At 37.9% G+C, this 12,936-nt stretch overlaps 1 protein-coding gene across 2 annotated transcripts in view; it reads left to right on the top strand.

Annotated features, from left to right (window-relative positions):
* LOC123597809 (phosphatidylinositol 3-kinase regulatory subunit gamma) overlaps positions 1–12,936 on the top strand; it is a 130,982-nt gene that overhangs the window by 85,274 nt on the left and 32,772 nt on the right. The window contains exons 2-3 of one of the 2 annotated variants that reach the window (XM_045477196.1): positions 1,187–1,295; positions 3,453–3,551. In XM_045477196.1, coding sequence (XP_045333152.1) covers positions 1,187–1,295; positions 3,453–3,551 — 208 coding nt within the window. Of the gene's footprint in view, positions 1–1,186; positions 1,296–3,446; positions 3,552–4,522; positions 4,578–12,936 lie in introns of those variants that run through there. The other variant, XM_045477197.1, reaches the window with a different exon arrangement.

Here is a 12,936-nt window from a genome sequence, read left to right as displayed (position 1 = left end):
ATTGATGCTCCATATTTGGTAGTGGGAGCCCCTTCAGTTGGCTCCTTTATTTTTTGTCGTGGCCCCTCATTCTTTGAGCACTTGCTTGCTTTTTGGCTTAACATGATGTTTGAGGTTCATTTGGTTCTTGCTCTGCCCCAGCCCTGGAATCAGCCTTTCTTCAAAGAGCCCAGATTGTTTTTAGTAGAGGATGACACTAGAAATAAAGATATGGGTACTCGTTATGCATATTGGGGGTGCGACTGATCTCAGGACCTCTCAGGACAGAGCTTGGGAATAATTTTATTCCCAGTATGTACAGACATTTGCATCTCTCTTTCTATTGAATTTCATGAGTTCATTATCAATAGCTGCAATTCCAGTTCAAACTCGAGGGATCGTTCTATTTTTTCACTTTTCCATATTTGTAACTTCCTTTTTAGACTATGAGAAAACTGGGTCTTATTAATTTTAATAGTTTTACTTATTTGGTCCATATCTCTGTATGTACCTAATCTCTTACAGCTATTGCTGCATTCCCCCAACACCTCCCAGCCTCCCCTCCCTCAAGTAGAAACTCTTTTCACCCTTATCTGGCTTTGTCTCATTGCACTGGTATGCCCATTTCTGAGGACTGTGTCCTCATTGGCTTGGTCTCCACTACACTGTGCCACCGGGCCCTGTGCTGCTGTGCTTCTTATTTCATTTAGCTTTATTTAACACCTTGTGCCAGGCTGTCCCTGTGAAGATCTCCTTCTTACCCTCCTCTGGCTCTGAGATCCTGTGCTGTGCTGCTGTCCCCTTATTTGGACATAATCCTTCTTCACCTGCTTTGGGCTCTGATACTATCTCTTGGCCATCATGACCAGTTCATGTAATGGCTTTTGGGCTGAATTGTTGGTGAAGGGGCTTCACACTGTCTTTTGAGAGAAGATGAAGTTTTGGGTGGAATCTGTTCAGAATTAAAAGTTAGCACTTTATAAGAAGGAAAAAAAAACCCAGGTAGCTTGAAAATTTCACATTTTAGGCAGTTATTGGTAGAGTTCTAAAAGGATTCCTTCTTTGGCTAACATTTAATATAAAATAACACTTGATTTATAATTATCTGAATCTTAATGTACATTGGTTAATGAGCTGTTCCTGACTGAGGAAATTAGAAAAGAAATAGTAATTTACATCTACAAAATAATATTCATTTTTCTTCTAGCTCTTCCACCAAAGCCACCTAAGCCAATGACTTCAGCTGTTACAAATGGAATGAAGGACAGTTCTGTTTCTCTTCAGGATGCAGAATGGTACTGGGGGGATATTTCAAGGTAATAACTAGAATACTACTATAATTCAATGCAGTTGAAAAACAAATCATTTTTGAGAATTAGTTAAAAATAAAACATTTTAATGCACTACTAGTTGTTAAAGATTACCATTTTGAAAATCATATGTGAGAACATTTCAAAAGTTTCTAAATGCTGTCCTTCCCACAAAAAAGTGACAAGAAAAGCTTTATTACAGGTGTGATCATTACTTTTAATACTTTATTGAGGATAGATTTCTGAATAAATGAAACTTCTACATTTAGGATAGCTACATGTGTTTTAGGATAAAAGATAGTTACAGGTACTTAATTTTCTTTACCTTTCTGTGTCTAAGTCAGTGGTTCCATAATCTTTGCATGCACAAGAACCAATTGAGGTGGGGCCCAGGAATCTGCATTTAACAGTTTCCCCAGGTGATTTTGATGTAGTCTTCACATACCTCATTTTGAGAAACAGGACTCTAGAACAGGTTTACTTTTTGGGTAAAATGTGGTTTTGGAAAAATCTGAGCCTAGAGAAGGGAAATATATATATTGAATTTGAATTTTCAAATTTCTTGTTTTTCTTGAATTTTGTTTTAGAAAAGACCTATCCATTTCTGTCAAATTAGGTTCCAGGCTGATGGTGTATTCTTTAATATGCTTGTGTTTCTCTTTCTCTTGTCTGTTTTCTTTAATTCCCAGAGTGCCACTCATTTCTTTTTTTTCCCCTTTGTTACCATTTTAACCATCTTTAAATGTCCAGCTTAGTGGCATAAAGTACATTGACAGTATTGTTCAACCCTCACCACCATCCATCTCTGGAACTATTTCATCTTCCCAAAGCATAACTTTGTACTCATTAAACACTAACTGCCTTTTCCTCCTATTCTCCCCAGCGCCTGGAAACCACCATCCTACTTTCTGTTTCTATGAATTTGACTACTCTAGGTACCTCACATAAGTGGAATCTTACCATATTTATCCTTTTGTGACTGGCTTATTTTACTTAACAAAATGTCTTCAAGGTTCATCCGTGTTATGGCATGTGTCAGTATTTTCTTCTTTTTTAAGGCTGAATAATATTCCATTATGTGTATATACACCACATTTTTATTTATTCATTCATCTGGACATTTGGCTTTGAACATTTGGATTGTTTACAGCTTTTGGCTATTGTGAATAATGCTGCCATGAACATTGGTGTATAAATGTTTATTCAAGTCCCTGCTTTTAGTTCTTTTGGGTGCATGCCCTGAAGTGGAATTTCTGAGTTATATGGTAATTCTATGTTTAATTTTTGGGAGGAGACTTAATATATTTTTATATTAAAATGGATCAGAAAATTTTTATTTTGTAATTATATAATAAAATGATTTGTTAGATTTAAATATCATTTAAATTTATATTCTTTTTTTTTAAGTTTTTTTAAGTTTTATTTTGAGAGGAGGGGGAGCACAAGCATGTGGGGGAAAGGGGCAGTGAGAGAATCAAGCACAGGACTTGAACTCACTAACTGAACTGTGAGATCATGACCTGAGTCAAAACTGAGTCAGTTGTTTAACCGACTGAGCTACCCAGTCATCCCTTAAACTTACATTCTAAGACCATGTGGGTCTGTAACTCAAGAGTCTTCTATGCCCTCCTTTCCTGAGTGTTCTAGTATTCTTAAAGTTCTAAACCAACTCTGCGAGAGGAGTTTATCATCAGTATAAATTCAAATTGGAGAAGATTATATTGAAAGGTTGTGAACTTAGTGAAATTTTCCCCTTCTGATCAGACACAGCTGCCACTGTTGCTTAAACATAACCTTCTTTCTAAACAGCTGCTGGTTTCTCCTGAAACCGTACAAGTTCAGACTTGCCTAAGGAAGCCCTAAAGGCTTAATGGAAACACTATCCCCTACAGACGTTTGAAATCTGGAAGAGTTTAAAAAGCAAATAGCCTGTCCTTAGGTTGCATAATTCCAAAAATCAAAACAGAAAGATCATATCTAGGGGGAGGAACTAAATGACCTCTGAGGGCCCCCATAATTCTTTGACCTTAGACATACTCCCCTCCTAACTAGTCTTAGTAGTAATATGTGAAGAAAACAATTGACTAATCAACTAATCGATTAATGTGAAGAGAACAATCAGCGATTACATTTTTTTTGTTTTCCTATAATCCTGTTTTTCAGGGAGGAGGTAAATGACAAATTACGGGATATGCCAGATGGTACGTTCTTGGTCAGAGATGCCTCAACAAAAATGCAGGGAGATTACACTTTGACTTTGCGGTGAGTATTTTTCAGCATTTGACTAGTGTTCTACTACCATTATTTATTTCTGGGTATAGAGAGATTTTTGTATTTATTTAAATGTTTATTTACACATTTAAAAAGAAGTTAATTTAGATATATAGTTTTTTTAAGTTTATTTAGTTTGAGAAAGAGCACGAGCTGGGGAGGGGAGGGGTGGGGGGAGACAGAAAGAATCCCAGTGCAGAGCCCAGTGCAGGGCTCAAACTCACAAACCGTGAAGTCATGACCTGAGCTGAAACCAAGAGTCAGATGCTTAACCTATTTGAGCCACCAGGGAGCACCTAGGTGCCCCTAGATACATAATTTTTAATTGTTTGGCTGACTATTCTTTCTCTGTACATTAAATATTTAAATGTCTTATATGAAAATGGCCACAATTTTTATTTTTATGAAGGAATAAAAAAAAAAAAGGCTAAGATCCCTAAAAGTAAGGAAGGAAGAAGACCTGTGAGTGAAAAAGAAGTCCTGGGCACAGTTTGAGGTTATTAATGATATGTTGGGAATCCACCCCTCTATTAATCCTATTATTTTTCTCAGTGCAGACTTCAGAGAGTAAAACTCAACATAGTTTAGGCTGATGAGGATATGTAGAAGATAAGGCAATTCTCAGCCTATATCATGCCATCCATATAGGCATATTAGAATTTTCTAAGTGGTGGGTATATCACCTTTTATATTTACAAAGATATATTTACAAATATATTTTAAAAGATTAGGAAAACGGCATTAGATATTTTTACATTTAATTTTTTATATTCAATTTTAACAATTAAAATAGCCTAATTACAATAAAGTACTGTGATTTTTTTATAAAGGAACTATCTAAAGAAAAATATAATGAAAACAGTAATGATAATAGCTCCCTTGTACTAAACATTTTACGTGCAATATCTTATTATTCACAACAACCTTATGAGATAGGTATTATTCATATTTCCATTTTATAGATGAGGCAACTGAAGCTTAACCTGGTTAAGAAACTTACCTGAAGACACATAGCTAGTAAGTGGCAGAGGATGGGTACAGATCCAGATTTATCTGACTCTTTATTGTCTTTCTACCTACTATCTTTAGGAAAAATCATGTAGTTTATGCTAGAAATTTGGAGTTTCTGGTAAAGATATTATAAGAAGTTAATACCTTGGGACTTTTAGTTGTGCTGAGGAATAATCAGTGTGCTACAATGATTCATTTGATTCTGTTCCCCCCCCCTCCCCCTGCCCCGCCGCTCCAGTCAGGCTTCTGTCTCTTCCAGTCTACAGGGACTACAAAACCAATGGCCACTTCTTTCTTCTCTGTGTGTGTGTGTGTGTGTGTGTGTGTGTGTGTGTGTCTAATTAATGTTATTTATTTACATCCAAGTTTGTTACCATATAGTGCAATAATGATTTCAGGAGTAGATTCCAGTGATTCATCCCCTATGTATAACACTCAGTGCTCATCCCAATAAGTGTCTTCCTTAATGCCCCTTACCCATTTAGCCCATCCTCCCACCCCACAACCACTCCAGCAACCTTCAGTTTGTTTTTTGTATTTAAAAGTCTCTTATATTTTGTTCCCCTCCTTGTTTTTATATTATTTTTGCTTCCCTTCCTTTATGCTCATTTGTTTTGTATCTTAAATCCTCATATGAGTGAAGTCATATGATATGTCTTTCTGTGACTAATTTTGCTTAGTATAATACCCTCTAGTTCCATCCATGTGGTTGCAAATGGCAAGATTTCATTCTTTTTGATTGCTGAGTAATACTCCATTGTATATATATACCACATCTTCTTTATCCATTCATCCATCGATGGACATTTGGGCTCTTTCCATACTTCGGCTATTGTCAATAGCTCTGCTATGGACATTGGGGTTGCATGCACCCCTTCGAACAGCACAGCTGTATCCCTTGGATAAATACCTAGTAGTGCAATTGCTGGGTTGTAGGGTACTTCTGTTTTTAGCTTTTTGAGGAACTTCCATACTGTTTTCCAGAGTGACTGCACCAGTTTGCATTCCCACCAGCAGTGCAAAAGAGATTCTTTTTCTCCACATCCTCGCCAACATCTGTCGTTGCGTGAGTTGTTAATTTTAAGCCATTCTGACTAGTGTGAGGTGGCATCTCATTGTGGTTTTGATTTGTATTTCCCTGATGATGAGTGATGTTGAGCATCTTTTCATGTGTCTGTTAGCCATCTGGATGCCTTCTTTGGAGACGTGTCTATTCGTGTCTTTTGCCCATTTCCTCACTGGCTTGTTTTTTGGGTGTTGAGTTTGAGAAGTTCTTTATAGCTTTTGGATACTAACCCTTTATCTGTTATGTCATTTGCAAATAATCTTCTCCCATTCTGTTGGTTGCCTTTTAGTTTTGCTGATTGTGTCCTTTGCTGTGCAGAAGCTATTTATTTTGATGAGGTCCCAGTAGTTCATTTTTGCTTTTGTTTCCCTTGCCTCCCTTGAGTAAGAAGTTGCTGCGGCCAAAGTCAAAGAGGTTTTTGCCTGCTTTCTCCTCTAGGATTTTGATGGTTTCCTGTCTTACGTTTAGGTCTTTCATCCATTTTGGCTTTATTTTGTGTATGGTGTAAGAAAGTGGTCCAGGTTCATTTTTCTGCATGTCACTGCTGAAGAGATTGTCTTTATTCCATTGGATATTCTTTTCTGCTTTATCAAAGATTAGTTGGCCATACATTTGTGGGTCCATTTCTGGGTTCTGTAGTCTGATATGAGTGTCTGTTCTTGTGCCAGTACCATATTGTCTTGATGGTTACAGCTTTGTAGTATAGCTTGAAGTCTGGGATTGTGATGCCTCCTGCTTTGGTCTTCTTCTTCAAAATTACTTTGGCTATTCGGGGTCTTTTCTGGTTCCATACAAATTTTAGGATTGTTTGTTCTAGCTCTGTGAAGAATGCTGGTGTTATTTCGATAGGGATTGCACTGAATATAGATTGCTTTGGGTAGTGTCCACATTTTAACAATATTCTTCCAATCCAGGAGCATGGAGTATTTTTCCATTTTTTTATGTCTTCAGTTTCTTTGATAAGCTTTCTATAGTTTTCAGTGTTTAGATTTTTCATTTCTTTGTTTAGGTTTATTCCTAGGTATTTTATGGGTTTTTTTGCAATTGTAAATGGGATCGATTCATTGATTTCTCTTTCTGTTGCTTCATTATTTGTGTAAAGGAATGCAACTGATTTCTGTGCATTGATTTTATATCCTGCAACTTTGCTCAATTCATGGATCAGTTCTAGCAGTTTTTTGGTGGAATATTTTGGGTTTTTTCTATAGAGTATCATGTTGTCTACGACCACTTCTCTTTTTACCTCACCTGACTTCATAGTAGCATTAGTCCTAGGCACTTTTTCCTAGAAACAGTTTATTGTCTTGGCTGTGGTGACATCCCACTCTTCTGATTTTCTTCCTAACTCTAGACTAGCCACTCCTTTGCTCAGTATCTAAATTTTAAGTGTTCAAGGCTCAGAGTTGGGTCTCTGTATTCATTCTCCCAAGATGAGTTTGTCCTATTCCATGGCTTTAACAGGCAGTTATATGGTGGTGATTCATAAACCTAATCTCCAACTCTGACCGCCAGAACTCCACATGCATATATCCCGTTGCCTATTTGACTTTGCCATTTAGATAACTAGGGAACATATTAATTTTAACATGGTCAAAGCAAAATGTTTTATTTCTTTTTATTTCTTTATTTTTTTATTTTTTTAAATGTTTGAGAGAGAGAGAGAGAGAGAGAACACAAGTGGGGAAGGGGCAGAGAGAGGGAGACAGAGAATCCGAAGCAGGCTTCTTGCTGTCAGCACAGAGCCTGACGTGGGACTCAAACCTATGGACCTGTGAGATCATGATCTGTGCTGAAGTCAGATGCTCAACTGACGGAGCCACCCACCCAGGTGTCCCAGAATTTTTTATTTCTAACCCGACTCCTCCTACTCAAACGATTTCTCTTTTAGTCTTTCCTTTTCTTTGTTTCTTTGTTTTTGTTTTCTTTCAGAAATAGAACCACCATTGGGGCACCTGAGTGGCTTAGTCAGTTAGGCATCCAAGTTCAGTTCAGGTGATGATCTCACAGTCTGTGAGTTCGAGCCCCGTGTTGGGCTCTGTGCTGATAGCTCAAGCCTGGAGACTGCTTCGGATTTTGTATCTCCCTCTCTCTTTGCCCCTCTTCCACTCATGCTCTGTCTCTCTCTGTCTCTCAAAAATGAATAAATGTTAAAAAAATAAAAAAAAAAAAAGAAATAGAACCACCATCTCTACAGTACTCAAGTCACAACTCTTTTTCCTCTCTTTTTCCCTAACACATTCAAATCCATCATTAAACAATCCTGCCAACTTTACCCCCAAATCTGTATTTGTAATCTCCACTTTACCTCCAAATCTATATTCATAATCTTGTCACACTTGTCTGCCACTCAACACTAAGCCACCATCATCTTGTTTGATCTTTTACAGTCATTTCGTGACAGGCCTCTCAGCATCTTATAATTTCTAGTCTTCCCCACCCTTTTTGACCATTTTCTGCACAGCAACCTGTAGTGATCGTTTTAAGGTATGAGTCTGATTACTCCTTTGCTTAAAATTCTTTTTTTTATTATTTTTTTTAATATTTTAATTTATTTTTGAATGAGAGAGAGAGAGACAGAGCATGAGTGGGGGAGAAGCAGAGAGAGAGGGAGACACAGAATTCAAAGCAGGCTCCAGGCTCTAAGCTGTCAGCACAGAGCCCGATGTGGGACTCAAACTCACAAACTGTGAGATCATGACTTGAGCTGAAGCTGGATGCTTAACCAACTGAGCCACCCAGGCACCCACTTAAAATTCTTTTTTAAGAGTTTCCCTGGGGCGCCTGGGTGGCGTAGTCGGTTAAGCGTCCGACTTCAGCCAGGTCACGATCTCGCGGTCCGTGAGTTCGAGCCCCGCGTCGGGCTCTGGGCTGATGGCTCAGAGCCTGGAGCCTGTTTCCGATTCTGTGTCTCCCTCTCTCTCTGCCCCTCCCCCGTTCATGCTCTGTCTCTCTCTGTCCCAAAAATAAATAAACGTTGAAAAAAAAAATTAAAATAAAATAAAAAAAAAGAGTTTCCCTACTGCACTTAAGGTAAAAGAATTTGGATCTACTTTTTTTTTTTTCTAAGTTTATTTATTTTGAGAGACAGAGCAGAGGAGGGGCAGAGAGAGGGGGAGAGAGAGAATCCCAGGCAGGTTTTGTGCTGTCACAGCAGAGCCTGATGCTGGGCTCAAACTCACGAACCGTGAGATCATGACCTGAGCTGAAACTAAGAGTTGGACGCTTAATCGACTGAGCCACCCAGGCACCCCGGTCTCAGTCTACTTTTTACACCTCATATCTTGCCCTCTTCTCTCCCTTCCACTACATTCAACCCCACTATCCTTTTTGTACCTCAGATAAATGAAGCTTATTCCTGTCTCAGGGCCTTTGCAATAGCTGTTCTTTCTGGTCTTCGCATCCTCGGTTCCTTTTTGTCGATCAGATCTCTGCACAGTTGCCACCTGTTAACTCTTAAACTCTCTTAAACTCTCAATCCAAAGTAGCCATCCAAGGATATATATTGCCTCAATTTAATTCTCTATAATCTGCTCCTGTATTTTCTTTTCCTCTTCCACCTTGTCTATCTCACCCCATAGAATTTAAGTTCTCTGATAATCATTGTTGCATCTCCAGACTTTAGTGTGTGATAATGGATAGACATTAGACAGTGGATAATAAATAATAACAGATGAATGTCTGATCTGAAAAATGGTTTTAATCCCACATTAAGTTGTTTTATGATGGGTAGATTCCTAAGTGCAGCTAACTAAAGGCAACAATTTTTGCATCTTGGGATGAGGAAAAGAGCCTGCAGAAGTTATATTACTTACCTGAAGTTGCAGCACTGTTTAAGAACAAAGGCTGGAAAGGGGTCCCAATGACAGTCTAGTCTAGAACCACCTTGAGAATTCTTATGCTTAGAGACCTGCAGCTGGAAGATTGTTAATACTACTTGGTTTAGCTGGGGTTTCTGCAGATGTAAGAATTCTCTGCATAACATTTTTCAGAAAGGGCCACTGAGCTTCCATGTGATCTTTCAGTCAGAGGGAGCTAGCATCTTCCTTTGGAGACAGCCCATTTTATTTTTGGGCAGCTTTAAAATTTAGAGGGTTATCTTTGTGGTGGATATTACGGTAGGACCAGGAATGTGGACATGAATAAGAAGATGCGGTTTTACCCTTAAGAGTTCATAATCCCAATGTGTAATGGTGGAATAGGAGAGACACATATATACTATACTTGAATGCTTTTAATATAACACATAATAAAACATTGTGGTGTTATATTTGAGTTCTCCCCATTTACTCCTTCTCCTAACTCCTGGTAACCATTGTTTTAGTTTGTTTGTGAATTTAATTTGACTATTCTAGGTACTTCATATAAGTAGAATCATACCAAAAAAAAAAAAAAAAAAAAAAAAAGGTAGAATCCTACAATATTTATCCTTTTGTGTCTGGCTTATTTTTCAAGAATAATAGTTTTAAGTTTCATCCATATTGTAGCATATTCTTCCTTTTTAAGGCATGTGTATACTACATTTTGTTTATCCATTGTTCAGTGGACATTGGCAAGAATATTTTATTTAAAAATTATTTATTTATTTATTTATTTACTTACTTATTTATTTATTTATTTTGAGAGAGAGAGGAGGAAGAGAGAGCCAAGTGGGGTAGGGGCAGAGAGAGAGAGAATCCCAAGTAGGCCCCACGCTGTTGGTGAACTATAAGATCATAACCTGAGCTGAAATAAAGAGTCAGACGCTTAACTGGCTGAGCCACTCTGGCTCCCCAGCAAGAATATTTTAAAGCTTTCATGTATCTAGCAAAATGTCTGACATGTAGTAGGTACTCAGTGAATATCTGAAAGGACAAAATAAATGAGAGAAAGGTAAAGGGAAGTTTTCTGAGAGGAAATAATAGTTTAACTGGGCCCTGACAGATTTTGTTAGAAAAGTGATGGTCTTACTGGAGTTTAGTAAAATCCATAGTTCAGTACTAGTTCCTCTGCATAGGATCTGATAATGAGTTAAAAATTTTTGTCTCAAAGAAGCCATAGTGTGTTGAGGGCAATAGGAATAAGAAAATTGCTTTGAATTAAACTAAAATAATAGGAGAAATTCAAAAAATGGGAAAGAAATGTCTTGTTGAGAGGATATACAGAGGTGTCCTTCATGGAAGAAATTGCATTGCAGTGTATCTGGAAGAAGGGAATAGATTTGGGCATGTAGAAAGTGGGATGGGAGGTTGCAGGATTAGGTAGCAATAGGAACAGGGATAAGCTGGTGAGAAACTAGAGTGCCCTGTTCTTGAAAGATGCAGTCCCAATTTGGCCAGAGGATAAAGTCCATAAAGAGGAACCAAGTGGTAGGGGATGGATGGTTGGAAAGGGTCATGTTGAAGAGGGCTTTGAATTCTAAAATTTGGAGTTTGCATTTATTTCATTTTAATTTTATTTTATTATTTTAGAGAGAGAGTGAGCGGGAAGAAGGGCAGAAGGAGAGAGAAAGAGAATATTAAGCAGGCTCCATACTCAGTGTAGAGCCTGATATGGGGCTCGATCCCATGACCCTGGGATCATGACCTAAGCTGAAATCAAGAGTTGGATGTTCGGCGAATGGACTGAGCCACCCAAGTGCCCCTGCATTTAATATCATAGGTAGGCAGAGGGAACCATTGCATTTTTTTTTTTTTTTTAGCAATTATATGATCAGACTATATTTGAATAGAAAGAATAAAAGAGGATAGATACTAGCAAAGAGTTAGGATATTATGAAATGTCAGGGTACCTGGCTGGCTCAGTTGGTAGAGTATGTGACTCTTGATCTCATGGTCGTGAGTTTAAGCCCCACATTGGTCATAGAGCTTACTTAAAAACAAAACAAAAAACCGTAGAATATTATCAATTGAGAGGTAATGGTGATCAAGAATAGAATTTATTCTTTAATCATTTAATATTTATTGAGTGCCCACAATGTTCTAGGTACTATTCTAGGAAAAGGAAATGATGAACATTTCCTATCTATACATGGTCTCCTATCCATTTGGTATTTATATTTGGAGGTAGAGATAGGAGTAGGGGAGAGGAGACAAACACATAAAAAAGAAATAACTTCCAGTATATGAAATGCTATATAGGAAATACACAGGGTTATGTGATAGAGAATATAGGGAAAGGGAATTTAAGATAGTTTTGAGAAGGAGGGCCTCTCTGAGGATGTGACCTCTGAAAACTGAAGGATATGTGAGAACCAGCCAGAAAAGTGTTCTAGGAAGAGGGAACAGAAAATGCAAAGACACTGAATTTTGGAAAGATTTGGTGGATCCAGTGAATACAAAGACTGCTGTGACTGGCTTACAGTGTGAACCATAGAGTGGTAGAAGATAAAGTTGAAAGTGGAAAGGAGACAGATGCACAGAGCCTTGTGAGCCATGGTAAGGAATTTTCTCCCTCCCTCTCTCTCTCTTTCTCTTTTCTTTCTTTCTTTCTTTCTTTCTTTCTTTCTTTCTTTCCCTCATTCTTTCTTTCTCCCTTATTTTCTTTCTTTTCTTTCTTTCTCTCTACCTCCCTCCCTTTCTTTCTTTCTTTCTTTCTTTCTTTCTTTCTTTCTTTCTCTTTCTTTCTTTCTTTCTTTCTTTCTTTCTTTCTTTCTTTCTTTCTTTCTTTCTTTCTTTCAGAGTGTGTGTGTGGGAGTAGGGGAGGAGCAGAGAGAGAGAGAAGCCCAAGCAGACTCCATGCTGTCAGCACAGAGCCCAACACAAGGCTGAAGCCCATCAACCGTGAGATCATGACCTGAAACCAACAGTCAGATGCTTAACCAACTGAGCCACCCAGGCACCCCTAATTTTATTTCTAAGTGAAAAAAAAAAACACAAAAAACACAACAGCAACCAAAAAACCAAACCCAAGAATGGTTTTTTAAGCAGGGGAATGATATGATGGAAAGATGGAATACACTATTAGCTGGGATAGTGGCTCTAGGAAAGGAGTTGAGGAATCAAAGTAAGAGGCAATATGGAGCTAAGAGCCAAGGGATTTAATAATAGAGTAGGTATGAGGTTGGGGTGGAGTAGTTAAAGATGATTCATTTGAGCCTGTTGGGCTTAGAATGAATGTGCCATTTATAGAAATAGGCAAGTCAGAAGCAGTTGTTTTATAGAGAACAGGGGAAAGATGTTGGTTTTTAGCTGCTCCAGAACTTCCAGAAAAAGTATATTTAGAGTAGAGCTAGAAATGTAGGTTTAATGCTTAGAGGAGAGCATAGAACTAGAAAAAGATTCAGGTACCATCTCCATAGAATAAATGGGATTTTAAGGAAAG

The sequence above is a fragment of the Leopardus geoffroyi genome, chromosome C1, assembly GCF_018350155.1.
Source record: "Leopardus geoffroyi isolate Oge1 chromosome C1, O.geoffroyi_Oge1_pat1.0, whole genome shotgun sequence".
NCBI lineage: Eukaryota > Metazoa > Chordata > Mammalia > Carnivora > Felidae > Leopardus > Leopardus geoffroyi.
Note: the sequence above shows the minus strand (reverse complement) of the source record. Positions and strands in the feature narration are given on the sequence as shown.